This window comes from Xiphophorus couchianus, chromosome 1 (genome assembly GCF_001444195.1).
Source record: "Xiphophorus couchianus chromosome 1, X_couchianus-1.0, whole genome shotgun sequence".
Classification (NCBI taxonomy): Eukaryota; Metazoa; Chordata; class Actinopteri; order Cyprinodontiformes; family Poeciliidae; genus Xiphophorus; species Xiphophorus couchianus.
In genome coordinates, this window is record NC_040228.1 from 7,310,406 (window position 1) to 7,329,584 (window position 19,179).

At 44.6% G+C, this 19,179-nt stretch overlaps 1 protein-coding gene across 1 annotated transcript in view; it reads right to left on the bottom strand.

The window, feature by feature from the left end:
- Positions 1-18,056, bottom strand: part of epha2b (eph receptor A2 b) — a 31,809-nt gene extending 13,753 nt beyond the window's left edge. Inside the window, 5 exon segments of the mRNA XM_028017512.1 lie at positions 290-445; positions 15,060-15,708; positions 17,194-17,273; positions 17,850-17,947; positions 17,949-18,056. Of these exon segments, the coding sequence (XP_027873313.1) occupies positions 290-445; positions 15,060-15,708; positions 17,194-17,273; positions 17,850-17,947; positions 17,949-18,034 (1,069 nt within the window). The 5' untranslated portion in view covers positions 18,035-18,056.
- Positions 18,057-19,179: the final 1,123 nt, after the last annotated feature.

Genomic DNA, 19,179 nt, shown 5'->3' on the forward strand with positions numbered 1-19,179 from the left:
CACAAGTCACGTGATCAACAATCAGAAAAAGACGAAGAAGACAACAGAAAGTGGTAGGAGGATGACGGCGCGGCATGTTCTTTTAAGTACTTATTGCGTTTCTTTTTTAATCACCATTAGTGGACTACCACCAAAGTTTTGCACACATTTGTAATGGACACGTTGCTAGTATCTGGCTGGCATAAACTTCTGTAGATTGCAATCAACAGAAGTTTTCTCAGTGCTTCTCTACTTTTTAGTATAACTAGTAATTTATAGAAGTTAGCATTCATTTCTGCACAAATCTCACCTGAGCACGGTCCAGTCAGGGGGTCTGTAAGAGCCCGGTAGAAGCCATCCATGCACACACAGAATAAAGACCTGGGGTTTTGGCTCTGGGTGTTGGCAGGACAGGGTTCACACTTGTCCCTGGATGCCTCAGCTTTGAAGAAGCCTGGCTGACACTCTGCAAGGAGAAAAAGACATTCACAGCAAATGATCAGCCAAAGAAGACAATAGGGACTTCTGGCAGCATCCTAAATGGCACAGAGCAAAGCAAGTTTCTCCAGATTGTTCAAGCCTCTTTCAAATGCTTTGAACTTTTGACCCCTGAGAGCAACACGTAGAGGTCGAGGGGACACTTAATTGTATCATGGCTAAGTACCACATTTAGACAGGTGATAGAGAGATGTAGGGGGGGAAACAAGGCAGGAGGAGTCTGCACAGTGTTCAGATCACTCAATAAAACTCTGGTCATTACAAATAAAATGATGCTCATTGGATCCAAACCCTGAAACACAATCACACAGCTCCTACCATGCTGCCACTCGTACTCTCAACTTTTTCACACACTTTCTTCTCTTCCGCTGCTTCTGTCTTACTGTCTCAAGAAACACAACCAGTATTCCGACATTCCGAAACCCAAGTCAGTTTTTATAACTACAGAAGAAAAGGTGCGAGAGCAACCAGCAAAGCAAGCAAACAGTGCTATTTGGCACCCAACAGTCTATTATCTCTCAGAGATCCACATGGATACTTTGAAATGGCATCGCCTAGATAAGGTGACATCTAATTTCACGCTTTGAATTCTAAATAAAGAAATGCAGGTAGGATGCCCAGCTGTGCAAGGAAATGTCGAAATATGAACTTAACACAGTGTGAAATTTGGTTTGAGAGCGCACCGTCAAGAAGGGTGAAATTGAGACGGCTGCCCTTTAACTCTGCGAGAGCATTCCTGGGGCTGCTGCTCACACCGTAGGATGATCATAAGCACACGCACACACACGCCTGTGTATGCAATGCTCACATGAACCCACAGTCGTGTGCATGCACAAAATACACAGACATGTATGCAAAGCACACTACTGGACACAATGTGGCGTCAGGAGAGGGATTAGGTCCACAGCCTGTCACCTGTTCATTTCCCTCTGCTCATTCGGTTCAGCTACACACACAATGCATACACACACATTTCAATGCCACTGCAGTTAAATGAACATGCATCAGAGGAAACAGACGTTTGAATTTGAGAAAACTGTGGTAAAAGAGAGATTAGGCGCTGTAGGAACAGATCGTGTTAGCCAAATGAAATGAGGACTTCACCGTGAGCGGCCGGACATACAGCATTGACACTGACTGGGAAAAGCATTGAGACAGTCAGTGATAAGCAAACAAGGTCAGATTCCTGAAGAGGCTAATTGAAAAAAGCAGCGCCAAGACTAAGACAATATCAGACTCGCGCTGTGATACCGTCTAGCTTGCCCTTCGGCTCGTCTTGCTCGGGGGAAGCTCATTAGGAAGCCACAAGTGACCACATGGAAGACGGAAAGCACATGGCTGCAGCTCCATTTGAGTCATATCAAGGGGATTTAGCTGATTGACCATGAGCCTCGCTTCAACTTTGCTCGGCTTTTTATAAACTTGCGGCTCACCGAGCTGACGCAGAGCATATGTGAGGAGGTGTTTTATCTAAAGAGCCTGACAACAATTGTGGCAAGAAAAATTACTCTGCACAAAGAAGGGTATGGATCTTTGGCCAATAGGCCTGCACCGAGTTTAGTCCTCCATCTCTCTACAGCATCTCCGTTCTATCTTGGGCAGCTGTTTCACTTATAAATACGACTACTCATTAACGCAGACAGGACAGAAGACGGGCAAGGCAGGAGAGAGGCGGGAAGTAGTGACAGAAGGGCTAAGAAAGGAAGAGGGGGATACTGTATCCTGCTGAGGACTGAAGAAAGAAAGGAGACATGCCGGGATGAACTCTTGGTCTGAGGAAGGGGAACAGCTGTTGCCCAAAACCCTGATTCATTTCCCTACCTCTCCTTCTATGTAATCCCCAAATTCTTTGCTCTCCTGCTTTCTCTCCTCCCAGCTAACCCATTAACATTGTTATTCACCACTGACCAGCAGGCAAGGAGAATGCCATGCCATTCAAAAGCTGAAAGGAAAAACATACACACACAGGCGTTGCAGATGGGAATAGCTGAAATGCCACATGGCATCTGAATAGAGGAGGACTCGCCTCTATTTGGTGTTACAGTGCAAGCTGCAATGCATAGTGGTCAGGCATGTGGAGATGATGGCCTTACACTGTGTGTCGCCCTCTATAATCAAGATGCATTCCAGTGCACACCACCCAATGGGAGGCCTAGAACTGCATAGCTTAAGCTCCAGCCAACCTTTTGGTGGTAAAGGTGAATGGGTTTGTGTACCTCAAATATTCCAAATATGAGTCATAGCGACAGTACAGCTGGGGTATTTAACGAGAGGATTCCTCGACAAAAAAGAAAAGTCTGAGGAAAGCGAGCTTCCTTGTTCCACGGAGAAGGTCGAGGGGTGCTTTGGAATTGTTGCTGGACACAACAGGAAACAGGAAGTGTGCGGCTGACGCTGCCTTCCTTCCTAAAGCAGCCAATCAAAGCATGGAGGCACGAGGTAGCACGAGCAACAGAGTAACCAGAACTGAGGCTAAGAGTCGAGAAACAGAATAATAACCAAAAAGGAAACTGAAATGTGTTGACACAACATGAACGCAGGCACAAATCCCATAAAAGGGTTTACTGAGATGATGGTGCTCATAAACAAAAGTGCCTGGCCTTCTTTGCAGTTGAGAAATTTAACAAAGTAAGAGTGGCCCTTTTTCCCCCTCCCACTTGCTACAAACAAGGAACTGTTTGTCATGTTAGGGGCCCTGTGTGCCTTGAGTGGCCCGTGTTTGTTTATAGAGAATGAGCGCAAGGGCCTGTTACGTTCAGGGAGCCGGAGTGGCTCTAGAGCCTCTGAGGGCTCACTGGTGTGTCGGCAGAACTTAAGACGGATGAGATGCCGACAGTGATGAATGTCCAGTCGTATAGATGGATGAATGGGTAACATGGTGGCTTGACAACAGAAATCGGCCCCGGGACAAGACGAATAAGTAGAATGGGGAGGGAGAGCGGTGGGGGCTGACAATTGAATACGGCACTGAGCTTTTTAGAAGGCAGAAAGGTCGTGTCTGCCTGAGGGTGAGTTAAACTGTGCGTGGCTTTACACAGAGTCATTGGCCAAGTAAAACAAACACATGCTTGCACTGACGAGAAGGAAAGGGAGAAAGGTTAGACTTAGAGGAATGGCCAGCGAGCGAAGGAGATCTTGTAAAAATAAAGCCAAGCGAGAAATAAACAGTGTCAGATCTGTATCAGGGCAGATCTCTGGTCATTTCTGGGGGCAAAAGAGCCTGGCTTTGTCCTTGCCCTCATTTATTTAACTACCTCTCTTTTCATCTCCAAGCTGCACAAACCCTGCGTGAAACGGAGATATGTCATGTCTGTGTGTTTATATGCAGGGTGACAACAAGTAATTAGCAATCCGGGGGTACCTGGATTGAGGGAACAGAGGGGGCCTCTGATGGGGGAGGAGGCCTGGGTAACATGAGCCAGAGGTCACAGAGGTAGAGAAGGGGAGGTGGGGGCAGACAAGGAGCCATAAAGGTGTAGGGGCTGATGTGTGGGCATGTGGCTCAGGAGGGGGTTTGGGGGCATTAGTGAAAAAGATTAGCTGACCAATGGAGCAGCTGTGAAGGTATTACATCTGTTTTACAATTGCACCCAAGCTTTCATCTAGGGTTGTTAACAAACACAATAAATTCCCTGATCCCCTTTCACCTCTCACTCTCTAAGTTTCCTCGCACTCAGTAACAGGAAGAGAGGTACACAGAGTGAAGACCGGAGACAAGGAGATTTAAAATCGTTGCTGGAAGGATCTGATGAAGCCAGCCTGGGTTGACTCAGAGCTTCCGGAGACCAGAGCTGTGCTGGTTTGCATCGTTTTCCAGACTACCAGGTGGAAAAGGCAACACCATCTCACCACACCTCCCCGAGCCAACAGGCTGAATGCTGACAGCCATCGACTTCCTGACGAGGGGAAGTGACCAGAACAGGACCAAATGCACCAATAAACAAAACGACTTATCAGGCAGGACAACAAAATGAAAAGCAGCTGAGTGAGACCGCAGCGTTGAGCGACAATGAAAAACCCTGAGCCCACGGGTCGGGGAGTCACTGAGGGATTAGGTGACCTCCGGTTTCCGCTGAGGCCTCGTCCTGTTAGCAGTGAACGGTGGGTGGGTGTATTTGCTGGGCTGCGCTGGGGGGCATGACTGACTGATTGCTGGGAAGGAAAGTGCTGACCTCACACACCGGCAGTACAACACAAAGCGCTTCACATTGCTCTGCACTCCCCCCTCTCACCCCACCAAAACACTCACACACATACATAAACACAGCCTTCAGGCTCAGGAATGTCACCAAGAGGAAATATGTCCCGACTTCCACGGCACAGCCAACACACACATGCACGCGTGAAGGCTAAAAATGGTTAATGCTTAACTTTTAAAGTAAGGCCCATGTGTGGAGACTGAAACTTCAACTAAGGAGTAGATGACCTAAAAACTACATAAACTAGAACAATAAAAGGTAAAATATTATGTGCACAAAGCACTCAGTAACTACTATTTAATTTACTGCACATTTATTCTACATTTTTGCTGATTATAAAAATTTTTTAAATTTAAAAAATGTTCCAAAATAAAATTACTTACATTATTTAAGCCATAGGATTAATTATTCCATTTAATTTTGAAGAGCAATCAGATTATGTTCTTTACATTTTTATGTCAATACCTCAAAATAGTTGTACTTTTATTTAAGGTAATAATAGTATAAAGATTTTACTCCAGTCTGTGAATTTTGACGCACTGTGTTGCACATTATAGTGGTATTCCAGCAGCGTAAGGCCTGCAAGGCTACCACACGCTTTTGCCTCAAACTGCTACAACGCGCTAAGCTGTTCACAAAATTATACACTTTTTACATTTGCACTTATTTTACTGTTTCTGTGTGTTTCTATAGGTTTGGGTTTGTATCTATTTTGTGATTCTTTTTACTCTAAGCTGCCGATTATTATCTGGCTGCTTCATTCAGAATGTGATTTGAGACCAAAGGTTTCTAAAGGTGAACATTTCTCACCTAAATCTGCCATCAGATCAGATTTAATCTAATCAAAAACAAAATCAAATTGATCTATTTGGAGGACACACTCACCATGGTGTTTGCACTTTCCAAAGCCCCCAACTGTACAGTTTTCTGTTAACACTAGATAATCACAGACTCCATTGACTTTTTCTTTTTGTTTTTTTGATTGCTGTTTCTAATAACTGGCACTGTACTCCCCAGTAAAAATGTGGCCTAACAAGATACAGCATGTCATCACTTGAAAGAACCACCCCTCCTCCCCCACCCAACTGAACCCCCATTAGTCTAACCAACTCCCGCAAGATCAGCTCGCTAGTCATAAGTTTACTTGGCACAACATCTGAGAAATGCGATCTTTCAAAGTAATCTCAGTGGTGTTTCAGAGGCAAAGTAGTAAAAAAAAATAAAATAAAATAAAAACCTCTCTATCTAAACTGTGTTGCAGAGTTGTCCGATAAGGCAGTGACTCTGCTTTTCTGTGACCAGCTGCAGAGGCTGAGAATCAAGGGAAGATTGGTGGAGCAGAAAATTTTGAGCGTGGGAGGGATTATCCGGGTGGAGTGAGATGATTCTCAGTGTGTGAAATCCACCTTAAGCCCGCTAAATCGAATCACTGCAATCTCCAGGAGTGCTGCTGTGTCTCTTTGCATGCATAACATCAGATAAACGAAATATTGCGCAAGACGTTTCTTCAGTCGTCATGAACTCACTGGCTTCGGATGCAGGCCTTAATTTAAAACTCTATCCTTGACATGAAAGACTTTTGTAGGCGGCCCAATTTCTCGCATCGACTGTCAAGTTCATCAAGAAGAAAAAAAACACAAACAAATGGCTAGAGTTTCATTTGTACCTCCACCTAAATGTTTACGCCTTAGCCACCATGTGAAAGCAGCCAGCTACTGTTCCCCGATTGGCAGCATTGTTCAGATTTTGCCCCTATTTATTTTTACGAGTCACTTAGTGAGACTTGTTTTTATCAGACAGAAATACTGTGAGCGTACACAGTCTAAATAGTCCCATCAGGGCTATGTGAAACGGGATGTTTAAAGTCTTCTGGTGTCATATTCATGACCTGCATGTTGGCCAAAAACAACAGCCTCCGTGTGATTCCATGAGCAATGTGAACACGAAACAAGAAGGATCTTGCATCTTGTTGTACTTGGGGAGGGGGGCTGGTGGCACAACAGTGTGTGTCTCTGGAGAAAACTGCATATGGCGCTGCGAAAATAATCCTGGGAATAATGTGCCGAGATAAGAAATTACAAAAATAATACAAGATGAGAGGCGGAAAATTAAGGCTAAAATAGTCAAAAAGAGTCCTCTGAGACAGCGAGGATGTTAGGTGAGGGGCAGAGGATGGCAGGAGAGACTACACAAAGGCAAAAAAGAAAAAGCCAGCAGAACCTGTACTTACTCCACTGAAAAAGACCAAACACACCCAAGTCAATTACTACCCATACAAATCACTCGCCACAGCGTGTAGCTATGCTAGCTTAGTCACCAACTGTTTCTTACATCAGCCGAGGACAAGTTTGGCGACACGGACACGGAGGGAAGGAGTGGGAGAGGAGAAAATTGCTTACTGGAAGCTGCTTGGCGAGCTCCAGCCTTACTGGAATCCAGAGGGACGGTCGGTCCACCGACCAGGCCCTTTTCTCCTGAGCGCCAGAGCAGGCGCTCCACGCTCCCAAACCGTGTCTTCGTTTATACACAGAGCCTTGTGCAACCATGGCGTTGGATTACGGCCTGCTTGCCGAGGCTTCAGGGGGAGCTGGCGAGGTGTGGGCCCGGGACAGTTAAACAGAAATAAAGCCGAGGATCAGCTGGTGCAGATCCAGATGAGGGGTGACACGCAGTCATTACATTGTGCCAGGGTGGATTAAGGGGAAGGAAGGGAACGGAGTGAGTCACAAGTGGAAATTATTTAAAGTTAAACACCACTTAGGCTCACTGTTTATTTTCTCTCCGTGAAAATAGATTCTTGTTTGTGCAACAAATTTTAAAGTAGATGGAAAATTCACATTAAGGACTGAAATATGTCCCGGCAAGACAGATGAGGAAAGAACATTTAAATCATGTCAATAAAGTGTTTATTAACTGGCCCGAACTCATACCACTTACACGTTTTACGAGCTCCAGTGTTTGTTTTTTTTGGGTGGGGGATTTTAGGGGACCAAGCATTTAATTGTAACGTAGATTTCAAAGGATATATGGTTTAGATTTTTTTTTTAATTGAAGAAGACTGAAAAAAAAGTGTGGCTTGCAATTCTATCGTGTTATTAAGCTGTGTTAAAACACACTGTTGCAGATCTGACCGTATGTCCTCCTGGACGTTCAGTCTCTGCCATAGTCTCAAGTCTTTTGCAGCCCTTAACACTCTCTGTTCCAGTTTAGTTCCATCCATGTCTCCATCTACTCTGACAAGCTTCCCTGTTCCTGCTGAAAAAAACAGCACCCACATAGCATGATGGAGCCACCCCCATGCTTCAGCATGGAAATGACGTGCCCCTGGTCCGAGTTTTACACCCAGGCCGAAAACTAAAACTTCAGTCTCTCCTGACTAAACCGTGTTCCATTAGTTTGCCGTGTACATGCACAACGGTCTTCCTGCAACTCTTTCACAAGGGTAATAAAAGACAAATTTGTGGAGTGCATGACGAAGAGATGCTCTGCCACCTGAGCTTTGGAGCCTTTCAGTTCCTCCACGGTTACCACAAGCCTCAGCTTCTCAGATTAATGCTCCGCTTGCATGATCTGTTGGTTTAGACAACCACGTCTTGCTAAGTGTGCGGTTGCACCATACAGATACAGAGGTTGGCATAGTGTTTTTTTTTAAGCAAACACAGTTTGCTTATAAAAACTAAACTTTCTCCCTGGCATGTCTGCTGCTTTGATCCTTGGTCTTCGCGCTGCTGTTTGTTCACAGATTTTTTCTTACACTTGAGGCCTTCACAGAACAGCTGGATTTACTGTCATTAACACATAGGTGAGCTCTAATTACCACTTATTTACCTCCGGCAGGCTGTTAACTGCATTACGCTTTATTGATGGGGCTGGCCACATATGCACACCAACAATATTCTATTTCTTAATAACTCACTGCTTTGTTTTGGTTTGGCACATTATCCGACCTGCCACACCAGAGCCACCAGTCGACAAATTTCGAATGTGATGCAATGTGGTGTGACAAAACGTGAGAGATAATTTTGCAAGACGCTGTAATTACAGCCTGTTTAAGTTCCTCCATCAATCACGTGAGTATCATGGTTGTGCATAAGAATTTACAAAAAAACACCATCTGTAATATCACAGAGAACAAAAGGTCCAGTTTGTGCCCTGCTACATTCACTTGTTTGTGATTTACCGTATTTTCCGCACTATAAGGCGCACCTAAAAACCTTCAATTTTCTCAAAAGCCGACACTGCACCTTATAATCCGGTGCGCCTTATATACGGACCAATATTGAGCCACAACAGGTCTCGCAACTACGGTAAGCAGCCGCCGACTTCATTTTCCCCGTGGAAGAAGAAACGGGAAAGCAAACACAGACTTTATTTTCCCCGTAGAGGAAGAAACGGAGGAAAGCAGACGCCAACTTCATTTTCCCCATAGAAGAAGAAACGGGAAAGCAGCCGCCGATGCAGCCAGCGGTGCACGCTGGGTTTTGTGTAAAGACCCCAAAATGGCTCCTATTAAGAGACACGCTTACAACGCAGAGTTTAAGCTCAAGGCGATCAGTCACACAGTAGAATATGGGAATGGGCTCTTTGCACCTGCCGCGCTGACGTCACAACCGCATGCGCAAATGCGGCTCTCTTTTTTCGCTTTGAGTTACCATGACAGCTAGAAAAGACAAAGTCTTATTTCAGACGCAAATAAAACAATACTATGAACATTGTTGTCTTCCTAATATAATGGGCTTTTAAGTTTTCATGGATTTCCAAACGATCCTGAATTAAGAAGAAGATGGCTTGTAAATATTCGTCGCTACCAGTTAAAGCTAATGCAGCACAGCAAAGTTTACAGCCTTCACTTCACTCCGGATCAACTTCTAAAGCCTAAAGAAGAAGGTAAAGGAGCTTTCTGTGTTATTTCCATGGAATCACTTCTGTATTCAGCCTGAATGATCGAGTTTATGGGAACGAGAGAGCAGACCAGAGCCAGACAGCCGAGCTACTGATCCGCCTGTACACACTGCTGTAAACACCGTCCTGCTTCACAAGAAACATGCAAAACTAATAAAGCGAAGTAACACGGAGACCTTAAGGAACACGGCCATATTTTTCTAAAAGCAACAACTGAACCTGAACCGTCAGCTGAACTAGAACTCAGACACCAGAGCTAATGTTAAGCTATGGGCTCGTTGTGCTTCAGAAGCAAAAAGCCTGAACCGTAAAATCCCCGTTACTTGGTCTCTGACACTAACGACAATAAACCACGTAATACTTGAACATAAGGTAAAAACATTGTCCGTTAATGAATGATGAAAAATGTTTAGATACTTAAATAGCACATTTTTACAAGAAAAATGTCCTGCATAAGCTAAAGCTAATGTTAGCCACAAAGTTTAAAGAAAGTAAAACTCACCTTCGTATCTGTGTATAACAAGGCGAACATGTTGAAACCTTTCTCCAGCTTATTAGTCGGGGCTTCTGCTCCATGTACATCATTAAGCTGAGGTGCAAAGAGCCCATAGAGCAGCAGAGAGAGAATTTAACATGAACAATCAATGGTGCGGAAGTGGAGGAAGCAACAGCTGTTCATTTTGGGAATGAACGGAGTTTTCAGAACGCTGGTTTGTAATCTATTAATAAAGTTTGACTGACCTATCTGACTATTTTGTCGACATTCCCTTTATCGCAGTTCCATCTAACGGATGCATAACGTAACCCCAGCCTCTACTGTAGCGTCTATTCTATGCGCCTTATAATGCGGTGCGCCTTATATATGAAAAAAGTTTTAAAATAGGCCATTCATTGAAGGTGCGCCTTATAGTGCGGAAAATACGGTACAACCTGAAAAGCTCTTACACGTCTTCGCAGCACAGAAACGGTTTTATCTTTTTTGAATTTTCGCCCAATGACAACTGTGTGTGTGGGGGTGCGTGTGTGTGGGGGTGTGTGAACACCAGGGAAGACAGTTTCAAACAACAATCTACACTTAGGCAAAAATGTTTAAGGGGGGCGGGAGGGAAGAAAAAAATAAGACCCTAGAAAGAAGCTCTGAGAGACAAGTGATCCTTCCGCCAGAACTACTGCTGCACCGAGAGGCCAAGAGGAGACAGAGACAGAAACCAGATGAAGTCACAGATCTTTACTTTAACAGGTCCCACGGGGAAGACGAGTTATAAAACTGAGTGAAAACATGGCCGAACATGGAAAATTTCAACCTAAATATGGAGAAGAGAAAAAAAAAACACCGCAGTGGAAGTTTTTGTGGTTGTTTTACCCCAGAGCAGCCATCCGTTCAGGAGGGGGGGGGGGGGGGGGGATGATTAACTATGTGTCTGTAGGATATTCCTCTTTAAGCCTTCGGAACCATTCATCCTGGGTCGGCGCTGCAGCTCTGTGATTCATTTCCATCTAAATCCACGCATGTCCTCATGCATCTCGGACCTGTCACCGGGGATCTTCCTGGTGTGTGTGTTTCTTTTTTGTGGGGGTGGGTGGGATTCTGTTTGTTTAGTTGTTTTAATGTGAGGGCTTGACCCGGACCTGTTCTCCCTCACCTCCCCACCACCCCAGCCCCCTCTCCTCCCATCACCACCAGCGTTCACTGGGAATTCCACAGGTCTGGAGTAATGTTGGGAGGCTCCGTCTCAGCAAACTGATCAGGAATGTACCAGTAAAGTGGGGGAGAGGAGGTGGAATCTGTCGGCCTCGCGGGGAAACACAGCACTTCATTGTTCTCCTACCTTTGCATTCCACTCCTCACCTCTCCCCGCTTAAAAAACCCCCCAAAAAATCATCACACCCCTCCTCTAAACACAAGCCCCCGCTTTTTTTCTCCCTCTCATTCCTTCCTGCCGTCCTCCCTAATCATCTCACCTGGCTTTTCTTCCGCAGCTACCAAAAAAAAGGAAGAAAAAAATGACCCAATGGCGGAAAACCTCAGCTTTCCTATCCAGCTTGAATCTAAGTAGGAGAGCGGACATGTCAGCAGGGACGTTTTTACACCCGCTGTCAAAACGTGCGTGTGTGCATTTATTTTCTAAGACTATGATTAAAAGATGTTTCTGTTTTCAAGTCGTGCAAGAGTGTGTGGCGAAAACAGAACAGACTGAAGGAGGAACATGGCATGGGGTTGACGGCATGGCTTTGTGTGCTTTGTCGCGGAGCAGATCTCAACAGGCCCTCACACGCCGCTCTCTCTCTCACACACACACACACGCACACACACCAAAAGCTGCAGCTCCGGTGTGTTTGAGAAAACAAAGGGGGAGCGACGGTGGGTTGAGGGATAAAAAGCCCCAGCAGCACAGGGGCTCAGATTGGGTCTGCATGTCATGAGCAGTCAGTGAGGCTCGGCAGCTTCACCCCGTCTCCTCCCTCTTTTTCCTCCCATCCGCCTTGAAGATGCTAATCCATCACCGCACAGTAGCCCCCACTCCTCTGCTTCCTTGATCAGCCGTATTCCCTCGCTACAATAAAGGTCTCCTTTACAGACAGTAAAGCGCAACTGTGACAACAGAACAAAGTCAAAGGCCTGAGTTATGGCTGCTCTGCCAAAGCCAGCTCATGTCGAGATAAGAGAGCAGAAGATACTGAGAGAACAGGAAATCACCTGATGCAATAAGCTCTAAATTATGCACCGAGAGATGTCAAAGAGCAAGACACTCATTTACCAGGGTTCGGGATATGTAACAGATAAGCCGAGCAAGACGTTGCTGAGTAAAGTAAAACTCTATGGACCTTTTTGTGTTCACATACAATATTGAGTTTTATTTGTGTCATATAGTGCGAAAGCAAATTGAATTATTTTCGTTAAAAACAGAGATGCACCGATTGTGGTTTTCTGACTCTTCGGCGATTACCGAGCCTGACCTGCCGATTCCGATTTGGGCCAGTACCAATTTTTTTTTTCTTTGTCTGAAATGTTGCTAAATATAGAAATAAAGTCGTCGAGTTGGTAACAGTGGTGTGACTGTTGTTAGCTGCAAACGTGCAGACATGACCTCATGAGCCGTTCTCTCATTCATACCTCTCTCATGGGAGAGCAGAAGAGGACAATTGTTGATTTTCAGACCTTTGCCAAGGTAGATAAGATCGGTGGATAAGATGCAGGTATCGGCCAATCACTGAAAATCTGTGCCAATTAAAATCGGTGCACCCCTAGTTAAAAGCACAAGCTCTAAGACATTTCCCTAAACAAACTAATGTTTAGGAATAAATTGTATATAGGAATTACACTGAAAAAAATGTGCTTAAATGCAGATAGAACAAATAATGCCAAATACAGTAAAGTCCAAAATTAATAGTTCCAGTGGAAAGCTGGTCAGCAATTATAAAAACGGTTTAACTCTAAAACTATTTTCTAGTGTTTATTGTGGGGATGATACATTTTAGAATTATTTTTATTTTTTAATTAAAATTTCTACGAAAAAAAATTGTTTTCTTTACATTGTGCCTCTCTCATTTTCCACACAAAACAAACTTCTTGGTTGAATGGAAATTAGTTTACATCCAAATCTGTCAGAAATAAGAACATTTATTGCCTTAACTGTCAGTCAAAACAATAAGACAGAACAAAAATGTTTTCTAATAATGTTATCGCAACAATAATTAACAGTAATTTCCTTTTCCTGTCCCCTCCAACTTTATGTCATTTCAACCTGGAGAGACACACACAGCCAAAACGCTGCAATTAGAAGTTTTTATTTGACAAGAATGAATTAAGGTTTTTGACACTCGAATGGGAGGAAGGAAGCTTAAGGGAGCCGGAAGCACAAGGGGTAGAGACGGGGCGGAGGTGGGTTGAAGCTCGGCTGGTGAGCAGATGGAGCCGTTAAAAATGGAGGCCGCCTCAATGACTGGGCACGAGGAGGAACGATCTGACGCCAACAGGCTGCGGTCGAAGCGCACGGCTCAGCAATTGGCCAAAATTTAGGTCCAGGCTTCATTTTCCAGCATGCTGTCCAGCGTCCGTTGTAACACCAAAGGCCAACATTTACAATTTGCTTCTGCAAACTGTTAAAAGAGAACAGCTAATTGGAGCCAAAGCCGAAAGGTAAATGCACATTTCCTACTCGTATCAGTTTTGGGTCAGGGATTACGCCAGGACATGTTGAAGAAGGGCTTGGCATTCTTCCCACTGCGGGGGGACCTGGTGTTAGCCGAGGGCAGAATTCCACTGAGATATGATAATAGCGCCCGTGATAAATATTTGTCATACAGGTATGTTTTATAACCCCAGGTAATTAAACCAAAGATAGATTGAGCTTTAAAAAAAAAAAAAAACGCAGTAAAATGGAAGCGCATCAAATTTGCCAGGACAAGATTGCGTACAGTACAGATCAAAGTTCTGACTCATTCTTCCTCTAGTGAAATATCTCCTACAAAGGAGCCATGCTGTCTTGTAATCTTTTCTGATGATCTTGATGAATAGCTGCTGAAGCTTTTCTTAAGTATTTCAGAGTTGTACTTTGTACTTGGATTTTTTTTCTTAAGTCATTTCAAGTCCAAAGCCAGACAGTTTCTAAAGAAACGTCTTTTGCAACTTGGCTGTGATGTATGAATTGTTTCACCATAAGAAGCTCCTAAGCTTAAAAAAAGCAGATGGTTTAGCAGAGAAATCAGGTATTTAAATAAGCAACTTTACTACAAACCTTCTAAATACCAGATGTCCGTGGACTTGTCTTAATTTTAGGCTGGCGACTCGTTGTCTTTATTGAACCCAGAGAAGTACATGGACATTGGACATTTTTAGTTGTTCCATCCAAATTTGGCTGGAACAAATTTAAAGAACTGAAAGTCAGGCTTTGTTAACCTTTCTGATCAACCCCACCACCATGTATGCACCTTTATAAACTTTTTAACCACACATTCACTATGTATATGTGGAAGGAAAAGTTATATTTTCTATGTCTATAAAAGTTTATCCTGAATACACAGTTTGTTTCTGTTTTTTTTTTTTTGTTCAGTTCAATTTGACAAGAATTATCAAAGATAGTACAGTGTTACAGATGTTGGTTTAGTGTCAAGAATCCTTTTTCTCAAAAAGCTACTAACAGAAAACTAAAGCATGAGGTATATTTTAGGTCTTAACTGGTTTCTGTCTGTTTTTAAGACACTTTCAGATTGTAGTAGAAATATTTTTCAGACATGGCACTTCTTTTATCCTCCACTGTCGGCTGCACAAGGATGTTTGGACAGGTCTGGACCAGAGATAGCAAAAAAAAAAAAAAAACAAGAAAGCCCTAAGGAAAACTTCTAAATACTTTTAAAAAGTCTTTAGAACTATTGAACCAAAAGATCATCAGTTGTCTGTGTCTAAGGGAACAAAAGGTAACAAAACCGGAGGTGATTTAAAACGCTTCCACATAAGACGCTTCAAGGCCATTCTCTTACCTTGACAGGTGTCTTCAACCTCTTCGAATCCAGCATCACACTGGCACTGTCCGACTGGAACCACCCACTCTCCGTCCGCAGTGCAGTAGATGCGAGGTAAATCCTCGCTGTAAGCATTGTCCACGCACTTCCCAGTGACCTTCTTGAGCTGCTGGTTGAGACCTCCAGCTACCGTCTCGGGGAACGAAGCGAGGCTCTTTGTTGTGGCTGGGCAAGCCTTGTAGTACACCCTGACAGAGAGGAGAGCGATGCAGGCTCCGATGTCTTGGAAGGCCAAGTAGAAACCCTTCTGGGACAAGCTTTGCACAACTTTCGTTTCCGTGTTGATGCGCATATCATTTTTCTTTGTTATCTCATCTGGAGCGACGGTGGCAACCTTCTTGAACTGGCTTTTACGGAAGGTCGTGCCCACGTCTGCATCCGCATCACTCGAATAGAGGTTGAAGGTCTCCTTGCAAGTCAACGAGGCTCCGTCAAATGAGTTGCAGTCGCGCACAATGAACTGAAGCTCCACAAAGACCTGAGAGACGGAGGGACGCCTCTGGATGAAGGTGGTGCGCAGCCAGTTGTCCTGCTCGCGCTCGTCGACGTTGCATATGGAGTAGGTATAAAACTGAGAGCCATTCAGTGTTTTCTGGGTGACCTCCCACTGAAACAGAACCACGAAAACCGAAGGAGGTTAGAGGTAGTAAGGCTGGATTGCTTCTAACCATGTGGGGCTGAACCAAAACTAAGGGGATAGCTAAATAAAGGAGCGACCATTTAACCATGAGGGTTCGGCCACTGTAATCTGAAGCAGGAAACAAAAACAGAGTGTGTGGAGAGAACTCCCTGGCTCTTCACGAGGGTAAATACAGACCTTTACATCAATACAGCACTTCTTTTTAGACATGGACATCCATTCTCTAAATCTCCAAAGCCTAAAACCATCGCGAACACAAAGGACTTTGGTTGACAATGCATTTCTGACATTGCGTAGAGACAAAATTATTTCCCATTCAGTCTCTCTCACACTTGCTGGCAGCCTTCCCAGGCAGCATTGCTGCATGAAAACTGGATGTTGCCACAAATATGCTTGAGAAGAAGTGACAGCAACTTCTAACCTTGGCTCATGAGAAACAAACGGCCCCCACGGAGGCAGAAGCTGCGGTTGGCTCTCTGCATGCAGCCACTGTGCCATTAATTAAAGGAATGTGCTTTGCTGGCGAAGTGTGTGGGTCTGCATATAAACTTGATGAACAACAGCAGAATGTACACCTCTGCTAACAACCTGGTGGAACATTTCCCCCCCGCCCTTTTATTACAACCGGCCCGTAAGGCTAACTCGAAATAATCCAGCAAACATCTGAAACGTATTAGTGAGGGGAAAAAAAGTGAAACTAATGTGTCAGAGGGACCATTCGAGCTGCTGCACATCTCTGAGAAAGTCGAGTGAACCACTGAACGGCGTGCCTGCACATGCTCTTGAGTCATCAGCACATGAAATGAGGCTAGTTACAGTGAATCTGCATGTGGCTGACAGGTCAATTACTCCGCAACCACATGATGGAAGAAGGCAACACATGTCTCTGCTCCGCTCATGGTAAAAGAGACAACCGCAGCATTAGAGATTCATCCCTAAATGTAGACATTTTCCCCTGCTGTAAGGAAAAAGGTAGCCCTGGCTTGACTCGCTCCGTCTGAGGCCCCTCCTCTCGGCAAAGAGGTACCACATGCTGCAAACTTTAAAACTTAATTGCTCTCTAACATACAATTCTGGAGCTGGAGCCTCGAAACCACAAGAAGCCACAAGTATTCCCAGTTCAGAGGGAGCAGCTATTCTATCCGCCTATATGTGATTTGGAGCAGCCCAGACTTGCTCTGGAGGCAGCTCCTGATAGGGTACCTTGACTGCCTCGTCGATCCCAGCTCAAGAAGGCTTAAACTGGCCGATTTTATAGGAAACCCACATGTGTACACGCACACACATATGTACATATACAGGGAGCAATTTTAAGAGAATTACGTAAAATGTTCTCCGTACAGCTGAGTGAGTCCCTTCCTGCAAGTTTTCTCCACGCGGATCTGTCCTCGGGCAAATTCCTATAACTGGAAACGTGGGAGCTGGAGGAGAAGCAAAGAGCACCATACTCACCCCAGACCTGTCTCCCTGGTTTGGGGACCAAGTCAGCCAGCCCAGCTCTCCTCCGGCTGCCTTCATATCCAAAAGCACCTCTGTGGAGACACAACTTCAAGATCAATTATCAAAAGCAAAAACACTTGCAAAACTTAGAACAGTATTTTTTTTTTTTTTGCTTGAGCCTGCTTGAAATCTGTGTTCTGTGTTGTTGACTAACTTTGACCCCCATTACAAAAAGGTGCGGGAAGATGACAGATAAAGCAACATCCGATACATTCAAAAGGGATGCCTTTGGGTGAATTAGGCAAGATCAAGAAAACATCAAGCTTAGCTAACTCCGCAGTGGAAACTCCCCACCTGCTGCTGTTATAAAGTTATAGGAGCGCACAAGCAGAGTCGCAATTCACTTAGGAATAATAGGTTGCAGATTGATAAGCTACAAGTTGAACCAAGCAACACTTATGAGGTTGTTTTTTGTTGTTGTTGTTTTTTTCGAAGTTCAAATCAGAGTTTCTGCAACTTTCAAGCAGTTGCAAAAGTAAAGGAAAAATGTTTCCTGCTCTTTTTAAAGTTCTTGCAAGGAGACTCCCCGCATGGCACGCGTGTTTTCCCCTCAGCGCCACAAAGCTGTTATTTTTGAAAGCGTAGCTGTTTTTTAAGCGGACTCTTACCTTCTTTAGCCTGGAAGGTAACCAATATCCCGTTCATGAGTACATATGAGAGCAGCAAATGTCTGACTCTACCGAGGAAATCCATTTGGAAAAAAACAACTTTTCTTTCCCCTCTCTGCTCTGCTCCCGTCGCTTGGCTGGGACTCAGCTTGCTCTGAGGGCTGCCGCTGCGCTCTGCGGCTCATTCACAAACGGCCTCTGCGCGCGTCGCCGACTCCGCCCGCTGGAATGTAGCTGTGTGAGCGCGCGCGCGCACGTGCAACTTTCAGTTGTGGTGTGTACGTACGTGCGCGCCGGTGTGAGCGGGTGTGTTAAAGGTGTGGTGGTGGCGATGAGGAGTATTTTTTTTTTTTGAATCTGGTGGTTGGAAGGCGGAACGCGTCGCCTGAGAAACTTTTGAAGGACTGTGGAACATTTCACATTATTTCTCACCTGCACATGTTGACAGAAGAAGCAAAGATGCGCAGTGAACCGACGGTAAGCGAAGAGGCACACGGCGTCTTGCAAAACTACGATCAGCCCTCGAACACTTTCACATGCCACGGCTTCAATCAGTTCTAGGAACTATGTGATACACGAGCACAACGTGTGGAAATCTGAATAGTGTGGCGTGAATATGTATTCAAAACCTCTGAGTTGATAGGTGTCAACATATGTTATGTTATATGTTCGAACCACGTTTTACTGCAGTGCAATATCAACTAAATTTGCACATTTGAAAACTTCGCAAATGTTTTGTGAATTTTTTTTTTTTTTGCAAAATTGTTAAAGCTCAGTCAGGTTGGATGTGATCGGCTCTGGATGTTATGTTTAAGATATTTAGGGTCCTGGACCTGCTGGGAGGAGCCTCTGCCCCAAGTCTCAACTCAGGTCTTCTTCCAGGATTCTCTTGTATTTTGCTCCATCCATTATCTTCCCATCAACTCTGACCAGATGTCAAGTGTGCATCACCATGTGTTGAGCCTGATATCCAGTTTAAGTTTCTGTTTACTCATGGTGTATTGTATACAACCCAAAAAGTCAATCTATGCTCTCAATTGATCAGCACACTTTCTTCCGCGTTTGTTGTTTCCTCTCCATGATTGTGTGACTGGTTTTAAAGGGGTGTATTAGGTATTTTCTGCCCTTTTTGACACTTCCCTTTCAGCACACAATCACTACAATGCTTTTCCAATGAAGTTGTTTACAACTGTTTTTAAGAGCGTCGTGGTTTGCACGAGAAGCTCAGCAGATGCGCGGTTCCACCAGATGTTTGCTAATTGTTTCTGTCGCTAGTCTGGTGGAGCTGAATGTGGAAGGTGCAGCAGGAGGGGTGCACTGAGGACAGGAT